This window comes from Styela clava, chromosome 5 (genome assembly GCF_964204865.1).
Source record: "Styela clava chromosome 5, kaStyClav1.hap1.2, whole genome shotgun sequence".
Taxonomy (NCBI): domain Eukaryota; kingdom Metazoa; phylum Chordata; class Ascidiacea; order Stolidobranchia; family Styelidae; genus Styela; species Styela clava.
Window position 1 is genome coordinate 16,208,712 of NC_135254.1, and position 24,795 is coordinate 16,233,506.

The following is a 24,795-nucleotide window of genomic DNA, read 5'->3' on the forward strand; positions in this document are numbered from 1 at the left end:
CGCTGTGATAATAAAAACAAAAACTGCATTATAAAAGAGTCATGCAAAAGATAAAAGCATCACCAAGCAATACTGGATTCATACTTGAATCATACTTATTATGATTAATGATGAAATTGACTCTAAAGTCAAAAGTTAGGACTATCCTCGTACAATTCAACCTCACAAAAGTGAATCAAAAATGTGTTAAACTAGCAGAATCCACATGCCTGTTTTTTAAAGGAATAATTCCGACCAGCTATGGACCTATGCAATTGTCAATGAATTTACTGAGCAAAGTCACTTCTATATTTCAAGTTAACTAGTCAGAATGCTAAATAAACAATACATGGAGGACGGCCATCCTACATATGATTTAGTTCAATATTTTATTTTGTTACTAACGAAAATTGTTGAAATTCAATCTATAAAAGACAGCAATACCAGTATTTTTTTTTTATATAGGATAATCACGCCAGTTGCTTCGAACATAATTACCCTTAAATTGAAATCAGATTTTCAGTAACCCATAAATTGAGATAAGCTCAGTAAAAATATAATGTTATGGGAATGGCACAATCTACAATATCAATACAAATATAACATAATAGAAAAAGTATCCTGATAGCAAGAAGAATACAGAGAGTCCTCGACTTACGACGATGTTCCGTTCTCGAGACGCGGTGTCACCCGAATTTCAGTGTAAGTCGGAACATTATTCTGTACAGTACATAAATTACTCTATATGGTACTGTAATAAAATGTACGAATAATCCAAAAAAGTACTTTATTAAAAAACAGAAAACAATTCCATATCACATGAATAATACGAAATACTGTACAGTACAGTATTATCTTTTATATTTTTTATGGAGTGCGTTCGTAACCTCGAAACAGAGTTATAGAGTGCGCGTTCGTAACCCCGAAACAGCGTAAGTCGCGACCGTCGTAACCCGAGGACTCCCTGTACACCAATAATATAATAACTTCTTAAAAAAAAAAATATACAGAAAAATTTGAAAAACATAAATATCTATATAGGTTAGGTAGAGTTGGAGTAGACATCCAACAACTGCAATGCTAATTGCATCTTCCTGAGTGAAATGAGACTGCCAAAAATTCTGACACACAATAGATATACATAATTATGCAGAAGAATATGCAAATCAATCGGACTTCTAATTAAGATAATTGTAATCATTTTGCTTTCAGTTTTGAGGGTTACAAATCAAAGTGGCAAATGTTGAAATATGGATTTTAAAAGAATTTTTAGCCGAATGCTTACGAAAAAATTAGGCAGTATGTAGGCTGGTATCCAATGATGGTTCGAAACAATACTCACTGTAGTATTTCAATAAAAAAGTACAGAAGTATAAAAATCGAAAACATTTTTTTCAAAAACGTATTTTTGAAGTTTCGCTCTTTTGAGGTAATCAAAGCCCTCAAAAAACATTGCAGCAAAAAAGACTCAATTAGAATACTAGAATGACTATGAAACATAATTAATGAAGAACGCCTTGTAGATAGACATGCTCATGTGATGTTGATCATAAAACAAGAGAGCATTGCTCATTTATATGGCCATGGATGTCAAATGGCCAAACATTATATACTAGTTGCTTATACTGCCTTTGCAGAAATCTGATATGGTTCTTCCTCAACAACAACAATAAGTTTGCAAAATGATTCATATGTAACCTTCGTGTCCAATAACCTAGTCTATAGAATACAATAATACATTTGAAAATATATCAACTGAATATATGTGCTGTACATGCAATATATATATAATAACAAATACATATTTATAACAATAGTAATTACAATAATTACAATATAATTTGTTTGCAAATGACTGGCAGATTGAGTAAAAACAAGAATCCAGTAAAACTGAGTAAGAATTGTGTTCATTGCTCACATTTGATTTCTGCAATGTTTTAATAAAATTAAGAACAACTGCATACATAAAAATAACATAGAATAGCCTACAAGGCTACAACATAAAATATTAGAACTTAAATTTCCAAATCAATAATCATAGAATGCAACACAACATAACGAGTCAAAATATCTAACACAATTTGCCACTGATATTTAGTAACAAGAAATCTTATATGCGGATGGAATGAAAATAATGCCATTGGATACGGAGGTCAAGAATCAATTTTGGTCAATTACAATGTAAATCACAAGATCGAACCAGTTTTATAAAATCCAAATTCCCTGACAACTTGAGAAACCATTTTTATAGAAGAATTTTGAATGCAAAATTTACTGTATAATAGCTTGTAGGTTTCTTGTATAATTTTTTCTCTTATAAATATAACAAATGGCGACATGTGAAAAATATCTTGAATCAAATCTTTCATGAGGAAAAAATACCAAAATTCAAGAAAAAGTTAAACAGCAGTGCCCTGGGGCACACGAAGTGCAGGACCAACATTAATATGAGCTCTTCCAACTGCGTTAGAAGCTTGAGGTCCACATCTGAGGGAAGGCTAATGAAGAAAAGAAATAATGAATTGATTAAGATTAGATTGTTATAATAAGTATGTTGTTTACAATTACTGACATAAAAAAAATGGATGGGTACATGAATGGTTAGAGCAGCAACAGCCAACCGGGGCAAGTGGCAATAATGTTAGGCGCAGAACCGATTTTACTTTTCACTATACCAGAAAACTCCCAGTTCTTGCTATTTCCATTACTTGATAATGTAATTTCACAATCACAGGGTAATTACACATTGTTGAGCATGAATTGATTGAACACCAATCAAAGTAACACTTTAAATACCACTGGAATGATAAACAGGGGGTCATGATTGTTAAAAGTCCGACACAAGCCATAAAAGGCTGGGAATCACTGGACTAAAGAGTAAAAATATGGAAAACAATAAAATTTAAGACGAAATACAAGATCCATAGTGAAATTCCAAAATTCTTCTGAAAGTCAAAAATCAAGATTTAAAATTTTCAACCGACAAAAATGGAATACGTTTTCATGACGAAAATTTGGTTAATGTTATCCTGAAGTCTGAAATCAATTTTTTTAACCAGCATTCAGGATCAGATTCTTGAACGACTCTGAGAATAATAGAGCCATGACAATTTTTCAAGTACCACAACCTTGGTCTTGAGTTGTATTTATTTTCACCCAACAAGGATGTCAAAAATATGAAGAATTTAGGAATTAGGTACCAAACCCCTAAAAGGCAAAATCAAATTACCTGGGGTCCATTTCTGTTGGAGGCATTCGGACCTGCAGGACGTATACGAGTAGTCTGTAACAATGAATAATTCGGTCCATTCGCCAATGATGGATCAGGTCCAGATGGAGTTATTCGATTAGGTGATACATAGCTGGCAGGCAGAGTTTTTCTTTATAAATAACAAATATGTAGTTAGAAAATAAGGTTTTATTGCTCAAAAGTTTGTGGAAACTTATAATAAAAAAATGTAGTCTTAAGGTATTTGAACTTTACTTAATACCCCACACAAAACCCTTTAGAACACCATGAAGATTGCGACAACGAATTCCGCGGATCAACGCTAAATTACCTGATTATGGGAACTCGTTTAGCAGGTAGATAATCTCTCAAATGCTCATATTTCGGTGTCTCAATCTTTGGTGTTAATTTGGTTGTAGATGTTGTTGACGCGTTTGTTGTTGTGCTAAAGGTTGTTGTTGTTTTTACAGGTGACGATTTCTTTTTCCTTTCGTCCTCCTCTTCAGCTCCAAAAATCACAGGACTGGACGTTGTGAAATTTAACAATATTAACAAAATTTGACTGCGATCTACTATATTATTTCTACTCAAATCCATGTTCAAGAAGCAAGTATACAAATACAGGTATGGTACATTTTTCAATACTCTCGTAGTATGTGTTAGGGTTAGGCCATAATTTTATTCCGGATTTCCTCATTTTAGTTCTATTACGAGTTCAGGGACCGTCTGTGTTAGCCAAGTGAATATACTCTCTGCCCACAGGTTTCAGTTCTTTTACACAACTTGATGTAAAATAGGCAAACAAAATTAGTTATCTCCATATTGGTACACATACTTCGTACTTCTGGAGGGCCCATTTTTCACTCCTTGTTTTAACAATAATACTACTTACGCAAAACTAGTCGAAGTTGAGTAGCTAGTCTCAGTAGTTGAAGAAGGGTATTTTGTGGAAGTAGATGCACTAGATGTGGCATAGGACTTCTTTGATTTCACAGACTCAATGGATGATTTCAGGACAACTGAAAAAGAATATTAAGAAAATTTCTTATTTATTTTCCGTTCACCGTAAAATGTATTTTACGCAAACAAAACTGGAGGTCACATAAACTTTTGGAAAATTTCTATTAGCATAATTCGGATTAAAAATTACTGTGTTTCCTCTTGCATTGGCATTTTGATACAAAAATCATTATTTATGTCTTTGGCAATTGGCATGAATGAAAAATTTCTCGTACAATGAATCTATTTATATTTCAAGATAGAAAAATAGTCCAATACTTCAATAAACCAGCGATTCCCAACCAGAAAAAATTTCATGTTTTTTTTGGCAGGGGGGGGGAAGATATTTCACTTCGCATTTGTGTGTAGTATTGCTAACATTCTTCACTTGAAGAGTATTATTGTAATACACATTACTTATGACACACATTATAAACAAAAGCGAGAGCGCAAGCACACATCGCTAGCTAAAGATCTACTAAGGGTTGAACATCAAGCGAAAAAAAAAGGACTTTATATGGACCGACAATAAAACTATTGGAAAAATCTAAATTATTCTAGTTGCCTTTAGAGAGAATGGTTTATATCATCAAACAAAATTTATACTATTAATATGAGCAGTAAATATCTCATCTATATTGTTCAAACAATAATAATCTTATACCTGCAGCAAGCTTAACATCATAGTCAGTTCCTTGTAGTGATAACTCAATGAGAGATTTGTCAAGTGTCGGAAACTGTTTTCTTAGCTCTTCGTTCCCTAAAAAGAAAAATATAATTTTGCAGATGACATATTTTAATTATACATTCACAAAGTTGAACATAACTCGAATTAGAATATATTCGATAAGCTACACTATAATTCCTCATAGTCTCAGTAGATCTTGGATTTTTACCAGTCTACAGCAACTCCGCACAGAGATTTATGTACGTCCTCATTAATTTCGGATTGAGTGTACGTGCTAATATCCCCCACCCCCCTTGTACTTATTACTAAATGAACATATTGTCATCAATATACTTACTTTGTCTCTTTGTGTGCTCACTCAGTTTTGCCGGTTTTGATGGTGAAGTGGATGAAGTTGCTTTCTTAGCTGTGGATGGACGGGACACTGAAAAGCAGGAAATATTAGTATACAAACAAAAGAAAAAATAATTACAATACTTTTTTCCCCCTCAAAGACAAGCTGACCTATCTATCCACCAGAAACTGGGCCAGGGTTGGCATGGCAATTGGCAATAATAATAATACAGAATGACCAGAAAATAAAATCCATAAAACGTTAATTACCTATAAAAATGAGAAAACTTCATTTAATATTTAAGAATTTGAACTATAGTTTGTGTATGATTGTACCCAAACGATTATGTCCCAATCTGGGACACTTCCTACAAAATTTATGTTCCAATATATATATGTTCCAAATAATCTGGGTTGTGTTTCTGGGGTGTCAGCCACAGCTACTATTTCAATGTTACAGATGCATTAATATAAAATGCGAATACTGCAAATAGTAGATTACTTTAACCACCCTGACAGCCCCTTCACACACATATTGTGAAATAATAACCAGTGGCGCAGCCAGGGAAAATTGTGGCTGCGTCCCTGTTTATAACCATGCAATGACGAAAACTAATGTAATTTCATTGAAAGAACACCAAAAAGTACTCAATAAGTACCGGTACTGCAAACTTTTGCATTCTACCTTTTTATTTAATTCATATCTACCATTGCAATGCAATTACCAATTTAAATATTTTTATTACTGACCTGGCTGTGATGCTGGTTTTAAAGTTGCTTTTTTTACTGGACTTTGAGGTGTCTTCTTATACCCCATTGCTTCAAGACTTGCACGAGCACCTTGGAAGCTATTATTGGTGCTAACAAGAATCTCCCTGTAAGTCAGTATAGTATAATAAAGTATGATTGAAATTTCAACGAAATACAATATCATAAAGTTACGGGTGTTTCATGCAGTGTTGGTCGAAGTCCCTGAACACTGAGTCGTGAGTAAAGTCGATCACAATCTCCCGAGTCTGGAAACGAGTCCATCAGTTAATTCTCACAAGCAGTTAGTTGATGACCAGTCCAAGTCATTCTATTTAGAACACTCGAGTCAATTCGAGTCTTCGCTAAATGGTGACTCTAGTAAAGTCGAGTCACTGACTCAAGCTTTCCCAACACTGGTTCCATATACTATTGCAAAATGATAACAATAAGCAACAGAACAGTTTGCCGATATCGCATCGACTAACTAATTTATTACAGTTAATCCGGATGGGTTTTAAACTGAGATGTGGACAAATGAATTCACTGGCATGATTCTGAATATTACCTCAAAAAATAAATATCGGGTGTCACACCTAATTAATCGGCCACGCAACAATATCAAGATGATAGATCAGGCTTTTTTGAAATGATACTTGATCTACTTACATTGCTACCAGGGCATGGGGAGCGGATTAGAAATCACAACTGCTCTGGCGCCACAGTATATTTACCATGTGGCACGGATTCCCAGTCCTGGTTGCTATTTGTTTGGAGTTTTGCTATGAGCAAAAAATATAGAATATAATCAAATGCTTACTTTATTACATCCTCAGACGCAGTTGGATATTGACCTTTTAGTGATGCTACAAAATGTTGTTTTGGAACAACAGTCTTTGAAAAAATAAAGAGAGCATTGGAAAGAATATGATATAAATTAAATTCACAATATTTTACATCTATCGTCTGACATTCATTTAAGAAAAAAACAGTTCAGATCAAATAAAAAATATAAAATTGGGATATTTATTTATTAAAATTAAAAATTTTGAGAGATTACTAATAAGATATTCTAAGATATTACTAATCAAACTAGCCATAGGTGAGTTATGCAATTTCACAAATTAAATTCAAGCGCAATACTCGAATAACAATATAATGATAATTTGTGCATTGTGCAACCTGTATATTTATTGCTGATCTATATTCTTGCTGTGATCAAATTCTCCCAGAACCAAAAGAATAGTACAATTTAAAGCAGACTTTCGACAATACACACTTATGAAAAAATAGTAAAATTCAAAAGAAAATTGAATTTCTGCAACACTACACACATATGTCATACTCATAATTAGGAATATTCATAATCTATAAAGTTTGTTATTCAGAATTCAGAAGTATTTTTTTTCTCAGATATCACTGCAAAAATGGCAAAAAGCATAGGAGCAACAATAGTTTGACATAACATAACAAGATATTAATAACCGAATTCCTTTGTACATTCATTATGCATGATATCAGAAAATTATTAAATCAAATTGTTGCAATTGCCGTACATACAAAATAGGACTTTTCTTACCGATTTCTTCCGATATCCTTTCTCATGCAACGTTCTTCTCACCGACTCAACATTGTTCATGTATACTCGAAGCAAACTCCTGGAGAATAACGAATTATAAGTTTTTATAAACGATCAAATACTGAAATTTGAAAATTCAATCCCATATCTGATCAGGTTTTTACACATACATCGAACCTAATATCCAAAATTACCGTATGATACAGAATACAGAGTGAACCCGAAAAAACAAAACCCATAAATTTCTCAATTGCTGCTATGGAAATTCATATTTAACCCATGAACTTATGTTTGTGTTATTGTGTATGATTGTACCTGTAATTTTCAGTAATCCAGGATGGTTTGCACAAAAGTTACTCTCTCTCTAGAATACATTCCAAATGACCTGGGTTCTATTTTTTTTTATCACCATGTTCTTTTAAATATGCTATATAATATAATACTTTACTTTAAAAGAAACTAAAATTTGAGCGCCATTGTTTTCTTGTTGAAATTTCCTATAGTGGAGAAAAGTCTTCATATATTTTTAAAACTGATATAGAGATTTTCTCACAAAATTGTCGATAGAAATACAAGGAAAATCGATAGTGTAGGTTTCCTAATTGTACAAGTCTGATACAATTTAAGTATAAAAAGATTGAAAGATAATCATACTGAATATATTCTTCCGTAACACCTTCATATTCTGACATTATAGTCTTTACATTCTGGGCGTTGTTGTCAATAAAACTTGTTGTAGTCAATTTTGGAACAGCGGTTGGTGCAGGACGATTGTATTGAGCCTGAAAAACGAAAACAAACTAGAATATATAAAATTAAAAGTAGGATAAGAAATTCTAAAAAATAGCTAAATACCAGTTTCTCTCACAGTATCAAGAAATAAAATAGCATGAAATTTAAATTAAAGTTAGGTGAAATAAGTGTTTTCTAGTCCTAGTGACTGCAATAGATTCATATTACTAGCGTATTCACTCTTAGAAAAAACAGGAAGATGTCTGTCACTCTGACAGCTTGTTAAAGAGGTTCGAAACTGAAAAAAGTTGGGTATCAAATATCTACCTACACACACAATCATGTATTTTTATTTATTTCTCTAGTAACTTAGTAACACATTTATAATATAGTCATGTTTTTCTTATCAATCATATATAAGTATTACCTCCATTTGGATTATGAAGTCAAACAAAATAGCCTATAGGGATTTCATTGACCCCAAAATTTGTCATTATCAGAATATTTATTACTTTTTATCAGTAGTTTTCAAACGCTATCATGCAGCAAGTTTGTGATACAAGATAAGCATTGCAAATTATCTATATTCTAAATGACCACCAGTTCATGGCAGCAATTCTCAAGGAAAACAAATTCATGTTTCATTCATTCATGCTTAATTTGTAGTTTTTAGAATAAAAGTATTCTAAGGAGAGTTCCATTGATAATTTCTCTGGACCAAAGTTCGAAAAAAGTTTGATGTGGTCCAATCCCCAAAACCTTTTGCCTACATAATGGTTAACAGCTAGTTTGTAACTTAATCATTGATTTGATGATTGTGCAAAATGCATGACATATAGGCATGTGATTTTTGTACAACCAAAAAAATTAAAATTTTACGATTCAGCTCCGGTATTTAAATTATTTCTCCAGTGCTACTAATTTGGGTGTAAATCAAATAGAAGGCAAAAATTAAACAGACCTCCTTCGTATACCGTTTGAGAACTACTCCTTCACTTTTTGGCATTGTCTAAGTAAATCAATAACCCAATTTTCAGCAAATCGCCAATAAAACCACAACCTCTCCGGCTTTTATCAGCAATTCATCAATTACGAAACATGGGTGAACAAAATTTTGCTAATGATCAACCAAATTATTCAACAGACTGCCAGTCTAAACCTTCTCACATTACTAAAGATGGCCGAATAACTTTCTCTCCAAGATGTACGAATAGAGATGATTTTTCACATTACTAAGTATGGCCAAATAACATTATGTACAAATGTACAAGATGTACAAATACAGATTCTGAGTTCTAGCAATGTTTGTACATAAGAAAGGGTTTATTTACATTGCTGTTACTTATTATCCAACAACCATATTTGATACAAAAATCTGCTGTAGTTGTGTTTAATTAGTGATTCATTTGATTTACGCAATGTAACTATCACTGACTAGTGACTAGTCTATTAAGGGCAATACCAACGAAGCATAAAAAGGGAGATACTCCTACAGTACCAGATCATGGATCCATAACAGCTAAGAATAGAGACACTGTACAGCAAAAATGTATGTTAGACATAAGTTATAAAAAATTCAGGTATATATCAAAAAGAGTATCTGAATATGATTGCGATAGGCTTATTTTATAAACGTATAGCCAGGGATGACCATTTCCTAATAATTCACTTTTCGATAAATCAGATTATTTTTTCAAAGGAATCCAATTGGTGATGTTTTTTAGTTGCACTTCTTTGATAGTTTGTTTGGAGGCCCAGACTGTCTCATAAAGAAGGGGTTCGCAATCACTGTTATAATTGATGTCTTTTAATGTGGGGACCATTCCTGGAATCGGAGAACTGTGTCCGACTGGATAGTTAAACATCAGATGCTAGTTGTGCAGAATTCTATTTTTCAAATGAAAGTATTCTAAATTCTGACTGAAATAAAATATTTACAATCCCAAATATAGCTAATTTCAAATGTACTCGAATTTTGGTATTTCTGTATTTAGTGCAGGGACATCGCTGTATTGTCACTATACAGACTTTTCATGCTACAAATATTTCGCTCCACAATTTTTTGTGGGCCAAGACTGCAAGAGGTGAAATGAAAGTAGTCTATGCAAAGGCTGAATGTCTACCTGCAGCCGACAAACCACAAAAGTTGTTAACATAAACATATTGCGGTTTGGTTAATTTGAGTTATCATTCGACCAATTCACCAAATAAAACAATATACCGATACAGATATAGGATTCATACCACATTTGCTACTGGAGCCTCCCATTGTGTCGTCTTGGTTGCATGGTTAATGTAAAACCATCTGCTACTTCCAGGATCCCATTTTGCTTCCCATCCAGGAGGAAGTCGAGGTTGCTGTTGCTGTAATTGGTTCCAGCCTGCTTGTTGGTTGTACTGTTTATTATAAGGATACATTTTCCAATTGAACTAAGTTAGCTGTTATGGAAGTCTGCAAGTTCAGAAGTTCACTATTCAGCTATTCGTGCAACTTTATGCGTGGCTGTGTGCAGTGTTTAATATAATGTTAAATTAAAGTAAATGAAGAACATTTAACCAGTAACGATGGTAAGTCTGGAAGTGTGTATTGGAAGTCAAGTGTAAAATTTCAAATACTAAAATGTGAAAAATAAATGCAGACTAGTGATGACTGGATGAGTACCGGTACCGGTATCCGTATCAAAAGCTTACGGTACGGTACGGTGCGCAAAATGAGATAAAAGAATCTCATATTTTTCACTTACAGACTTACCGGTATATCATTCATATGGCAGTACAGCGATTGCAGACTAGTATCGGTACCGGTACGGTACCGGTACCGTACCGTATCAGTATTGCAAACGAAGACACAAAAACGCAAGAAGCATACCGGCACATAATTTAGTTTAACTTTGTTAGGTACACCAAGTGGAAGTTTAATGGTTTTGTGAAAAAAGTATTCATTTTTGGGGTCTAACCGTAAATATATACTACTACGGTCTAACGAAGTACGGTACACGCCAGAAACGCTCGAATACCGCCAAGCAAAAATTCGATGTAAAAAAACAAGTGAGCAACGCTCAAATATATGGACACGTGGACCAGAGCGAAGCAGTACCTAGTCCCTACCTTTGAAGAATATCACCATGATCATGTTCATTGAACAACAACATAATATCAAAACGATCCAGAGGTCCACTCACGTGTCCAATAAATGTTTTAGATGCTTAAATAACGTCAAATAAAAATGTGAATAAAATACAGCCCAATTCACTTTTGAGTGAAGTCATTATGTCACAGTGGTATACCGGTACGTCCTCATCAGACCGGGTCCTCCACGTCAAAGTCTACACTACAAGTTTGCAAGTGACGTCATCAACGCTGTGCCCTATGCTTACTGGCACAAGTACTGTCGCGGTAAACTGTTTTTCCTATTCGGATGTGAATGTCAAAATTTGCTAGTTGTCAACAACGGGTTAAATATCTCTACCTAAAATCAATGGTTGCATTAATCCAGGGGTTCTCAACCTGGGGTTTGCAAACCCCCAAGGGTTCACCAGAAAATTGTCAGGGGTACTTGAATGGCAGTCGATTTTTGTGTGTTGCTGTTTTTAATATCCTTTATTACTACCAGAGGAAAATGCGTGCCCATTGAAACTAGATGTCAATCGGGAAGTAGATTTTACCAGATCTTGCGTTGTTGTGATTGTGACGCAACAATGTGAAATTCACGGCTCTGCAGGCAAACTGTGGAATCTAAAAAAGGTTGAGAAACCCTGCATTAATCTGTGAACTTTCATCTATGATTCAAATTTACGATACTCATTCACCTTTAAAATTCATTGCGAATGAAGCTTAATCTCAAGATATACAGCATTCTACAGTGTTAACGTTAGAGAGAGATTTATTATTTATCAGCCAGAATATATAAAACAGTAGCCTAATACCCGTAGCCTAATAGAAATATTACAACCATAACATGCGGGAGCGATACGACCACGCGGTCAACGAAGTCTGTTTCCTCAAGTTCCAATTATAAGTTCATACAATGATTGATTGGTTCACACTAGAATATAGTTATTATAAACTGTCTATATTTTCTGAAGATATTTGAACAAAATATGCATGTTTTCAAACAAATGTACAGGTTGAATATGGACTATAATTTTTATAGAAGTGAAAACTTTCCCGAAAATCTCTACTGTCTGACCATTGATACCTGACTGTGCGTGTGTCTAGAATTAGATGCATTATAGCGAAGACCGAAATAAATTGTCTATCTTTCGTTTCGAACAAATGCTTCTGGTCATATAGCAAAGAGTCGTTATAAGGATCTATTTCTATCAGATTTTAATGTTGTTGGATTTAACTTCGAGCTATGATAACAGTATGGTCACTGTCTATCCTATCACAACAGGCACTATTTGAATGTGTCTCCCGGGGAGAACGACGTTGAAAATAGGGTAATTTCATCCGAATTCGGGCTCTTTACAGTAGTTATTTGACTTTCGTGGATATATATTTGAGCATCGATCAGTGCTCTCGTTTTATATATTCTTAATATAAATGAACGTAGTTTTAAATTTTATTACAGTATTAGTCCAATATTTTGCTATATATATTATGAGTGCTATAAAAACGAATCAGCAACGCCGTCTCACGTCGTCACTCATGGAATTCTTAAAAGAAGGTGTGCTAACTGATTTTGAGGTCAAGGTATCCGGAAAATCTTTCAGTGTACATCGCAATGTTTTGGCGGCAAGTTCTGACTACTTTAAAGGCATGTTCTTAAGTAAAATGAAAGAAGTTTCCGCCGGTTACGTCGACATTAAGAACGTCGACGCCGATGCAATGGAACAATGCATTAAATTTATGTACGAGGGCTGCGCCGACATAACCTTGAAGACGGTGCAAAATATTTTGATCGCAGCGGACTTGTTACAATTGGATGGATTGAAAACACTCTGCTTTCAATATTTGCCAACTCATCTTTCACCAAATACATGCATCTTCGTTATCAAGTTAGCAAATATGTTTAGCCATAGCGATATCAAAAAAAAAAGCTGAGGGCGAGATTATGAAAGACTTCGAAAGCGTTACTCGCTCTGACGATTTTCCATCAATCACATTGCCAGATCTCTTGCGTTATATTAAAATATCTACAGGAAATCAACGGATAAATCACCGTCTATCTTGGAATGCAATGTTGAGATGGGCAACAAACAAAAAATTGAATTCAGACGACGTTTGCGAACTTATCCAAGGCATCGGGTTAACAAACTTTCCGTTTGATTTTTTACTAGACATTGTATTCCCAGACCAATTCTTGAAGGATAATGACGCTGCCAAAAACGTCGTGATCACTTCTCGGTTTTCCGTTGCTAGCAAGGTACAGAACAACATTAAAGTCGATAACTGTTTTGCACTAAAGAATTTATGCGAAGATTACAAAATAAACAATTATGATGAAATTAAAATCATAATTGATAAATTTTTCGAAGAAAATTTTGAGCAAATATTTGACAAAACAGAATTTTGTCACATTTCCAGAGAAGACATATTTAGACTAGTCAAATCTGAAAAATTGAAATGTTCTTCGGAAGAAGTGAAATGGAACGCCGTGATAAAATGGATCAAACACGATAGTAAAGTAAGGAAAAGGGAGTTTGAAGAACTTTTCGCTGTCATCAACCTTTCAAAATTTTCCCGGATGTTTCTTGAAAAAGTAGGACGTGAAAACTTGGTATTACAATCAGAAAAATGTATTCTTCTAGTTTTTCATGAGTACGATTTAAGGTTGCAAAGCATTTGTGGAAATGAAGAGAGTAAGTATCAAAATAGCTATAGGAATAGCTTGTGGAATTCAATTGTAAGTCTAACGCAGGGATAGGCGTTTTCTAAACTTTACTCTTCGTATTTCGTGTAAAATAATATACTTAGTGCGCGTTCAGCATATGCTCCGATATCTTTGGTGCCTTCGGTTAATTACTTAATATTTGCGGATTCCACACGAGTGGATTATGGACTGAACTTGGGGTGCCGTGAAGGCTTATCCGGCGGTCTAAAAATAATACACTCTTATCTAAAAGTAATCATTCAGATTTTTATTTTCAGCAACACGAAGTGCAGCAAAATATCAGCCAATTGGCAATATTGTTATTGAAAAATTAGTATTTGAATCACTACAAGGCTGCAAGAAAAGCGAATGTATTGAGATTGAATATTCTTTCCCCAGCGGTACATTAAACGTAAGAAACATTTAGGTAAAAGTGTTGCTAGAGACTTTTTTTGGTTTTATATGCCTATATCATCAATGCCTTTACCACCTATGTTGCAAATGAATTATGCGTCATTTCCTCGACCCATGACCCCTAAAAATTTTTTTGGTATACTTTGCCACTACAAATTTCGTATGGGTATTTTGAGAGCATTTACTCGAGTTAGTTAGATTTCCTTATTTTAGTTCCATTACGAGTTCGGGGACTGCCTGTGTTAGCCAAGTGAATATACCCCCTGCACATAACTTTCAATCCCTTTACACAACTTGATGTTAGGAGGCGAACAAAATTAGTTACATACATACTGGAACACACACTTCTGGCCCTAATTTGTGTCTACTGTAACTAAACTAAAACTCTTCGTACTGACCATCCAGCTAATTGGTTTCTAACTGAAGTTCCCACGCAGAAGTAAATTCTGGTAAATACCAAGCAAAACCAGGACAACGATCAACTTTATCAGCGTAAAAATCGTGTCTGAGCCATCCAGGTGCTCAAGCTAAACGATCTGAGCGGCAGCCGAATTTTCAACTCTTACATCCTCGTTACTTTACTGCTTGCTGGTCATTACCACCAAAATAAACAAAGAAGTCGATTATTGGGGAAATATTCATTGGCGGCAATCCCACATTTTCATTGCGACTTTTGTGCCTAATGTGGTTCAGGTAAAGAAATTTATTTGCGAGGATGGTCGATACGCTGCGCCTATCGCACGGCTGTTGCTAGACTCATTATACAGAATCGACCGCATTTGCGTTGGGCAGTGATATATATAGTAAATTTAAATGAAATTGAATCGCATATTATATTTAGGGGATTTCTTATCTAAGCAAAGAATTCACTGCTTATTTGCCCAACGATCCCACTGGAGAACATCTTGCCGCTCTTTTAAGACAAGCCTTTATAAATGGCCTGACTTTTAAAATTGATGAAGTCGCAAGCGGACAGGGAAGAATTGTCTGGAATGATATACCACATAAAACAAGACAAGATGGAGGACCAGAAAAGTCAGTACTTACTTTGTTATGTCCATTTATCGCCGTATTATTAATTAAAAGTATCGTTAACCCGTCTTGTTGTCAATTAAGCCAAGGGACGTAAGACAAACGCAAAATTCGATAACGTAATGTACCTCAAAATATTGAGTGATCGTTGGCTGATAAATACTTTAATCAGACATCCTCTTGTCAAACTTCTTTGTATGTTTATAAATTGAATTTGTGCTGTATATATATGAAGTCAAATGCAAGCTCTTAATAAATTCTTTTCAATTTTTAAGATTGATAGTAGGTCTACTGATAATTGGGTACTCCCGAAGTATGTGAACCAAGATGGCGGACACCGGAATGTAGTATGTGCCAGGTTAGGGTTAGGGTATAATTTCAGGTACAAATACTACGGGAGTCACTTGGCTAGTCCCCGAACTTGTAATAGAGTTAAAATAAGGAAAATTGGAATAAAATTATGGCCTAACCTGGTACACATACTACGTTCCGGTGTCCGACATCTTGGTTCACATACTTCGGGAGTACCGGTAATTGTTATTATCAGACTAAAAAAACTTTCCGGTGCTTTCAATATTGTCTCATTGACTGTTTTTTTCTAGTTCAAAGTATTTTCAATATTGCAATATATATTATTATATTTTGACAGCAATGGATACCCAGATCCAAATTATCTCCCTCTTCTTCGTCAAACTTTGGAAGCGAAAGGAATAAAATGAGCATCCTGTAAAATGTGTACCATGCTTTTTGAATTGTTGCCATTAGTCAGCTAAAATAGCATGCAGTGCCTTTATTGAATTAAGTTAATATTTGATTCAAAAATTAGAAAATTTTCGAGATGGTTTTAACTTCGTGCTAAAATAATTAGCAAATTCCATTTGGACTGTTTGATTTTTATGCGAATTAATGCTATAAAAATGCCATGCAGACAATATTGGTATATATACTGTGTTGCGTCAAAAATCGTTAATGCCACTTTTGTGAAATTTTTTCTTAAATTTCTTCCTAATAATTAAATCGATTCATTTTTCTCAAAGACTATTTGAAATATTTAATATTGACATCATTCGAGTTTTGAATTCTTCATTATTATTCGATACATATATGAGCTGTTTTCATATCGTATCTCCGAACAAAACACCCGGACTAAACAAACATCTTTTGGGTTTGTCTTAGCTTACTTATTTAGTTATCACTTGAATGAGATGTGGGCCTGGTTTGACCAGTAAATACCAGGCTGATCTTGAGATTGGCATATTTGATTCGTTTTTAAATTTATTATTTTGACTTGATACATTTATGCTTTTTGCAAATTTAGAATAATTGTATTTCAGAACCAAGTGCAATCGAATGTGTAACATGCAATGACTTACTTATTTTTACAACCTTTGCCCAAATTCTTGCAGCTACGCGCAGTTATAAATATTTATATATTCATCCAATCCATGTGAATTCGCATTTTTAGTCTCCGTTTACTTATTACTTACCTAATATACATTTGCATCACCGATGCTTCTTGCATTTTAAAAGAAACGATATTTTGTTGCATACACAGTATGCTTAATTAACAGGAAGAAACAATATGTACTAATTGAATGTAAATACGAAAATTACAATGCGTGTTAAATAATTGCTAAATTGTGGATTTTTGTTTTGGTGATGATAAAGACAAACAAATTTGCGCGGATTAAGTGTTTATCAGTTACAGCTTTAATTAAGAATTTTTTTTAAGAAAGACTATTGTTTGCTTGTGATTGTTTCTTTGCAAAGATTATTATAAAAATAAAATTTTTAATTTAAACTGTATAAGTTCTAAATGATTTTGCACAACTACGGTGAATTAGAATCTATAAATAAAATTATTCGTATTTAAGGTAACGTTATACACATATACTGTCATTTGAATAATTTAAATACACAGTCAATGGATTTTATGGGCAAGTATTGTATGTACTTGCTTGACTCTACGTCTGACATGGGCAAATTACGGCCCGCGGGCCAAATCCGAGGCCTATTGTTTTCCACTATGACTTTTGTAACACTGAAATATTGTTCATAAAATGTAACTTTTTACGTCACACTTAGGTGGCCCGCCAGTGTAGGTGGGCAAATTGTTTGGTCCCCGGTCCGAAAACGTTGCCCACCCCTTCAGGCTACATGATATGTTTGCAAAAAATTGGAAATCAAATCGAAAATTAGTATACACGTTCTGATTCCGTGATGACGAAAACTCTATTATTGGCTTTTCGGAGGAGTACATTTGAAAACACTCACGACATCACACTTCAAAACAATCAGAAAACAACACACTATATCCAGACAGGTTGATTCAACGCTGGGCATACATATTCATGGACAATTTTGACGCGTCGTTTTTGTATGAATCACATGCTTTTTGCCACCAAACTGTCGCGCCATCTTGAATTTGAAAGTTCTTCGATTTAATAGGAAAAAACCGATAGTTGATTCAAGTAAAGGGAGACGTACATAGATTCGATACCACATAAATTTTCTAGAGTCTTTTAGACAAATGTCTAGAGTCTTCTAGACAAATGTATTTAGACAAATGAACAATTTCGCAAAAGTATTTTCGCTCAGACTCTGTACCTTTGACGGGGTATTGGGCAGTCCCCACGATGACGTATATGTGAAAAATCAATGCATGTGCAGGCGAAAGATTTAATGACAAAAAATCAAACATTGCGCGATAGCAGAAATGATAACTAGTTTATAAATCACATCAGTATAATACTAGGTTGAGACATTCAAAATTTGAACGGTAATGACATAGTCTTTTCTTGACTTGGATAATCGTAACATTTTCATTGAGTATTACGCAGAACAAGGTCATAATCTTTCAACTCAAAATGAAGCGCCTCTGCATAGACAAGCCCCGATCGCGTATATATATATTTCCTACTGATACAGTTTCATATCTGTGACCGCTACTGAAAAACTATTTATAATCATAATTGCACTTTAATAAATAAGAAAGAGCATTAGCTGCACTCTAAACAGTGTGTAATTACGTAAATATGAGCAGTATATTCATTCAACTTCTAAACATGCGAATATTATTATAATGCACATAAAGTCTTAAGGTATCATTTATTATACATTTGAAAATGAAAAACCCCATATAATAAATCACAAATTAAACTCTTTATCTTGGAGAAGTGTGTTGCTTATTTTGCAAGCGTGCTCACTAAGTATTTTCATATACATATAGACTTATATTCAAGCTTGTCCATTTGTATTAAATGCATGGGACACGAAAACCGTATGGTTTTCAGGGAAATAATGGTAAAACATATCGATATGGACTTTGTGTCCATATATTTGAGCATAGCTGTCTTGTTAGTTATAAAGAGCAAAATATATTCAGCAACAGCATGGACACATGTATAATAGTTATGAATATAAAGTTGACAAATCCTGTAAATTTTGTTGTTTTGCAGGTCTCTTCGTACATGTAGTCCTATATTTAGTAGACGCTAAAACTAAATTTAACATTTTTTATTGAATTGTATTCCAATGGGAATCCCATAGGATGGGAATGGGACAGAAAAATATGTTCCATGGACAAGCCTGCTTATATTACATTTGCGATTAGGGAATTTATTTATTTATTTATTTTTTAATCAGTAGCAAGACAACTGAAAATCATTTTAACAAATCAGCAATTTTGTAGATACTTGGTGATAATCGAATTGAGCAGTCATTATATTTATGATATAATCAATTTAACATCTTCGTTCAGATATTTTGTTTTGTGTTTGTTGAAAAGTTCTTCCAATTTTTCTATGTATTTCTCCCGCAAGGCCACAAGCTCTTCACTCGATGGATTTGGATCCTTTTCCACTTCGATTGGGGCTCCAACTGTAGAATAAAAAATACAATCAACCAAATTGATATCGCGATAGTAGTAGCAGTAGTTTTGTCAATACTAACTGCAAAACATATTTTTCCTCGAGACGAGTTTTCTATATTTGAGTGTATATGCATTGAGCTGAGTATTTACTCTTAAAGTACAGGATTACAATTGAACATACCTGCCTAATGTCATTGACTGTGAAGTCATTTATTTATAGGATTCGTCCATTACAACCTTCTTACTAATCAAGTACACTAAAGTTTCTGTTATACAACCTAATCTGGTACATAATTTTAGTATAAAATTATACAGTGTCTCCCATATTAAGACGCATATATGCTTACCAACAAAGTTCAAAGGTCGTCTTCGTGGGAGTAAGCCGTAGTTGTATTGAAATATTCCTCTGGCATGAAACGCTGGGAAAGCCACGTCTAAATACTTCATGGAAAATTCCTGAAATTTTCTGAGTTTGGATCCTGGTGGATTTTCTGCTTGATCCCACAATTCGTGGTCTCCAAAGGAAAAGCAAGGAACGAGGGGAACACTGAAAAGTCAACTCTCGTCAATAACAAAATACGGGCAATCTAAATAACCACGCTTTAACTGCAACTGAAGTTACCGGGTTGAAACGTTGACATTTGAAGAACATTACTAAAGGACAAGATGAACTTAATAGCAACACATTTGATAAAATCCTAAGTACATTAAGATGCCTATAAATTATAACATATAAAAAAGAATAAAGAAAAACATTCGCAAGGCTTCCGCTTATGAACCGCAAGTATATAAGACTTGAATACTATATCTCCAACGCATGTTGCTAACATAAACACCCAGCATTCTGACAGTAAGGCATTGCGACAAGTATGCTATAAGGTTGATGACATGAAAGCTAACATGCACAAGTCAAGTTTATTTTATCCAATCAGCAAAAGACAATCGCATACAACATTCAGAAAAGAGATAATCTTACAATTTTACCGAGGAAGGGGGGAAGTCGCGAGGAACCAAAGCTAGTTATCGAGCAGCGACACCCAAAATCATTCAAAATCTTTTACCTAAATCCTTCTTGATTAATGAAAAGAAAGGTTGCCCATAGATAATAGTATTCACCCGTGTACTTTAGCCATTTTCACGAATCCCATTCTTTGTCGAACAATAATTTTTACATCGCCTGGTCTGGCGTCAAGAGATTCTGGTGCACCGCCTAAATGTTTATGATTAGTTTAGTGATCAAGAAATTTCAGCATGCATATGCTTACTCAATTCTCAATAACTCTAGACACAGTAAATGATTTTGCTGTAACATTTATGCGTATATGGTAAATTTTCAATTACTTTGTTGTTGATAGTTTAAATATACACTACCCAAGGGGCGATTGTAGTCGATGCGAAATTCAAGGAAGTTCAGATCCTGGGGTGTTTAGCAAGGACACAGGGCTGTCATCTACACAAAACATATTGAGCTAACGTCTGCACGGTTTAGTGTCGTATGTCACTTAGTCTCAGTTTTCACTTTCACAAAAGAGTGAGAATAAACTGTCTGTATTGGCCATATAACAAACTAAACGAGACCATGGCTATATTGAACAACTCCGGACCGTGATTCACCTTTTGTTTGCATAACCCCAGATTGCATTGATGCTAAGTAAATATCACAGTTATATTCAATATCAGTGGGATCGGGTTACAAAACGGTAACTGCCTTGTTCTTGACATAATTTTTCAAAACTGATTGAACAATCTTTGTCGCCGTAAAAGCCTTTGATCCAGAAAGCAAAAAGAGTCAAGGTTACAACAACTCAGATGGTTATTAATCTGCGATTACTGACACAGGACGAAAATGGAACTTTGAAATATTTCGATCAGAATTGTGATATTTGAATTTCTTTAAATAAAAACTTGATGTTAAACAACAAAATGGGTCACCTGGCAGAATTCCCACTAAATTCCCTCCTTTGGGTTTAGTGATAAGGTGCTTTATTGAAGCCTTTGTAGAGGAGACCAGAGCTGCATAAAGTTATTAATTGCCAATTAAAAATTCCTTAATATAACTCGTACGAGTAAATTGTATCGGGTGAGCGACCATATTATAATGATTGCAAAACAATATAATTCCAATGTGAAACGCACTGATAAATAATGAATCAATACCTACTTTCATAATAACTGTGTGCTTTCAATTACGATGGATGGATTTAATCAAGGATGATAAAATTAATAGAACATGCAGGTTTGAGCCAGTACCATGAAATAAATTGTCGTTCAAACTTTACCTGCGAAAACTCCGATGAACTCTTGATGAAACTCTTTATTCGACAATATATATATATACATTCAATATGAAATAATTTAAGGTTATAAATATTTGAAAAGGCGTAAGTTGAATTGAAAACGTTAATAAGAATAAGTAAAAATGTACTCACATCCTGACAAGATATAATCACGAAATAGTGGAATCCTGAACCAGAAAGGCAACATTGTTAGGTAACTGTCGAAGCCCGGAAATAATTTGTGAGTGTCGGTTACGGCACTAGTCAAATTGAGAAATGTTCCAGGACAAAGTACCCCGTGCGGGTAACAGATCAGCAGATAATTCCGACGAGGATCGAGATCAGCAGTTTTGTGAATCTGCAAATAAGCATGATCAAATCACATAACTTAAAATCGAGTAACTATTTATACCTCGTATATCCAAATACCTGGCGTAGATCCAAGTTAGGTAGATTTATAAAGAAATTTGAACTTTCTAAGATTTTATAACACGGGCATATCCCAATATTCCTGCCTTCGACAGGGCTGTTTTTGCTGATATTTTTTGAATTGTTGAAATAGATTAATATATTAATATTTTATTTTCTGTAAATTCGTTGATTTGGGTGGACAGGAATCTTTCGTTTGATTATGAAAATGGAGTCGTTCGGTTCCAGTAATGTCGATTTAGTTCTAAATGTACACTGACTCTGAACAGTTTAATACCGTTTTCCATCTATATGAGTAATAGATTGATGTCTACCCACCTTTATAGGAAAGTAATCACGCATTCCATACCAAATCCCCCAATTCTTTATAGCGTAGATTGGCCTACCACCGCGTTCCGGCGTTTTCCAGTCAAACCACATGTAAACAAGGTATATCACCGAGAGCGGCCATATTCTAGTGAAGAATGTGTACACGAAAAATGCCAGACAAATTTGAGCTGAAAAGTGAAGTTGTGTAAATAATCGTAGCCCATATAAAAGCTATTTTATCACAGAGCCTTGTAGGTATTGTAGGCCTAATTGGTAGAGTTCATAACGGTAAATAGCGCCTGAGTATTATCACGGGATACTGAATATAATTTAATCCGAAAATGCAACGTTTCTGAAGCAGTAATAATGAATTTAGTCGTTTCTTTATCGATGTCGTTACTTCTGATTGTCCCACAACTTCCCGATATCATGTGAACATTCACATTTTTAGACAAAATACTTTTCCGTAACCAGTAAAATTTGGAATAGAACAATGCCATATGGCATATATCAATATTATAACAACTTACCGAGAAATACGAAGGATACTACGTAATGAAGAGCTCCAAGTGTCTGAAATCTTCTTGCCCACGGTGTTGTCAGAGGAGCGAATTGCATATTGGAAACCAAGTTTTCCTGCTATACAAACGCTGCAGCTTATCGACTCTTGAATGCACACGACCAAAGGTTAGTCGCGAACTGCTCGCTTCAAAATCAGGAGAGTAGTTAGTTATTAACGCAAGCTAAGCGATTTACGCGTCGCAAGTCTCACTTGACATCAATCTGCATTGTTTACTATCTCGTAACGAGACGCGGAATACGCTTACGTTATTTTGTGAAAAACAATAGTCTGCTTATCGCGCTATTATCCTTCGTTAATCATGATCGATACGGTTTGGCAGCGTGCACTGACTCAAGCAATTGTTATAAAGCACAATGCAAAAGTGTAAATCAGGGGTCGGCAACCTTTTGTCGCTCGCGGGCCAAAATTAAAGGTTGCAAGTCATTGGCGAGCCGCACATATTTTTAGAAAGTCAAAAATCGAATGAATGACCGATGAATCACATTTTATCACACAGATCATTTTGATATTTGCGACCATTTGAATATTTTTTTGCGCCATTAAATCATTTGCACTTAGCATCAACTTTTCTGCGTTTTGTTGCCATTTGTCTAAAGTATATTTAAATTATAGGCTCATTAAACGAGTAATTGTGAATTTTATACTTGTTAGATTATAATATAATTTAGTCTACGCGTAAATTCTTTTGCGTAAAGAATATAATCGACAAAACAGATATAATTTGTTACTATAATTCAGTGAAGCGTCGCGGGCCGGATTATATTGCTCCGCGGGCCGGATGCGGCCCGCGGGCCGTAGGTTGCCGACCCCTGGTGTAAATGTATGCTGACTCCGAAACTATGTGGGACAATAGTGTACATTCGGACCTGCTTTCAGAAGCTTTAAGTTATCCCAGCTTCGATTCGACTTTCCCACCTTGTTCATATCTATAGTGTGTACAATTAAAGTATACTGTATATACTACCGGTACATCCACTAATCTCTAAACCTCAATTAAACCATTTTACATGTACACAAAGGTCTACTAGAAATTTAACGCTTCATTCTCGGGGCTCCGAATACAATATAAATTAGGAAAATAATTATTCATGTTAAAAAAGGGATTGTTTTGAGTTAGTAATTAGCGTCCATAAAAGCACTACTACATTTAAAAAATCTTGGTCGCTTGAAGAAAGTTTGGAAACCACTGGACTATTAAGATCGAGCTCAAGTCGTCAAATGCTTCGTTTTTTTACAACACATGACAACACATTTTATATTTCGAGATTATGGCGATTGATTGATGACGCTAAGATTCATGTGCTGAACGACCTATGACCTTGGTTGGCCCAAAATGTTTCATCTATGATCTGTAAATATGATATACTTTTTGTTTAAAATTTGCGTGCTGGAAATAGTCGTACATTTTTCAACCTTTAATAGGTCAGTTTTCAAGAAGCTCAAATTGAGAGACCGATTTATATGAAATCCGATTTGTATCACTAGTGAAAGACTATTGTCATTGACTTTTCGATCTGCTCCAATTGGACAACAAATTTATGTCATATAATACGGCACAAGGTGTCGCTATTTTTTATTCTGACACATAAAAAACGAATCTCTTGAAGTCCACAGAAATTTTTGAAATAAGTGAAAGTAATAGCCTTCTGGCGAAAAATCAATCTTTAACCACTGAAAATTTCAAAGCAATTGGTATAGTATTCGAAGAGAAACGCGATTTCATCATGACGAATGGGGTGTATGCCGCACATCTGTGTTTTAGGCCAATATGGTCTTGTGC

General features: G+C 34.5%; 2 protein-coding genes across 2 annotated transcripts; both read right to left on the reverse strand.

Moving 5' to 3' along the window:
- Positions 1-2: 2 nt before the first annotated feature.
- LOC120344918 (uncharacterized) lies at positions 3-10,783 on the reverse strand. The gene is made up of 11 exons (XM_039414245.2): positions 10,531-10,783; positions 8,209-8,336; positions 7,555-7,633; positions 6,796-6,869; positions 5,979-6,103; positions 5,233-5,319; positions 4,872-4,967; positions 4,101-4,227; positions 3,540-3,731; positions 3,209-3,359; positions 3-2,477 (listed from the first exon to the last, which is right to left on the reverse strand). The coding sequence occupies exons 1-11, from the start codon at positions 10,702-10,704 to the stop codon at positions 2,379-2,381; spliced, it is 1,332 nt and encodes a 443-aa protein (XP_039270179.2). The 5' UTR covers positions 10,705-10,783; the 3' UTR covers positions 3-2,378.
- Positions 10,784-18,636: 7,853 nt separating this feature from the next.
- LOC120345059 (2-acylglycerol O-acyltransferase 2-A-like) lies at positions 18,637-23,305 on the reverse strand. Its single transcript, XM_039414446.2, has 7 exons — positions 22,963-23,305; positions 22,442-22,620; positions 21,848-22,052; positions 21,351-21,431; positions 20,535-20,628; positions 19,766-19,965; positions 18,637-19,426 (listed from the first exon to the last, which is right to left on the reverse strand). Exons 1-7 carry the CDS (start codon positions 23,048-23,050, stop codon positions 19,275-19,277), a joined length of 999 nt encoding a protein of 332 aa, XP_039270380.2. The 5' UTR covers positions 23,051-23,305; the 3' UTR covers positions 18,637-19,274.
- Between the last annotated feature and the right edge of the window lie 1,490 nt (positions 23,306-24,795).

Coding starts and splice junctions, on each gene's coding strand:
- LOC120344918 (XM_039414245.2), bottom strand. CDS start 10,704: ATGTATCCTTATAATAAACAGTACAACCAACAAGCAGGCTGGAACCAA. Junction 8,337..10,530: donor AGGCTCCAGTAGCAAATGTG/GTATGAATCCTA, acceptor TTCGTTTTTCAG/GCTCAATACAATCGTCCTGC. Junction 7,634..8,208: donor GTTACGGAAGAATATATTCA/GTATGATTATCT, acceptor GTTATTCTCCAG/GAGTTTGCTTCGAGTATACA.
- LOC120345059 (XM_039414446.2), bottom strand. CDS start 23,050: ATGCAATTCGCTCCTCTGACAACACCGTGGGCAAGAAGATTTCAGACA. Junction 20,629..21,350: donor TTTAGTGGGAATTCTGCCAG/GTGACCCATTTT, acceptor ATAAACATTTAG/GCGGTGCACCAGAATCTCTT. Junction 19,966..20,534: donor AAAATGGCTAAAGTACACGG/GTGAATACTATT, acceptor TTGACTTTTCAG/TGTTCCCCTCGTTCCTTGCT.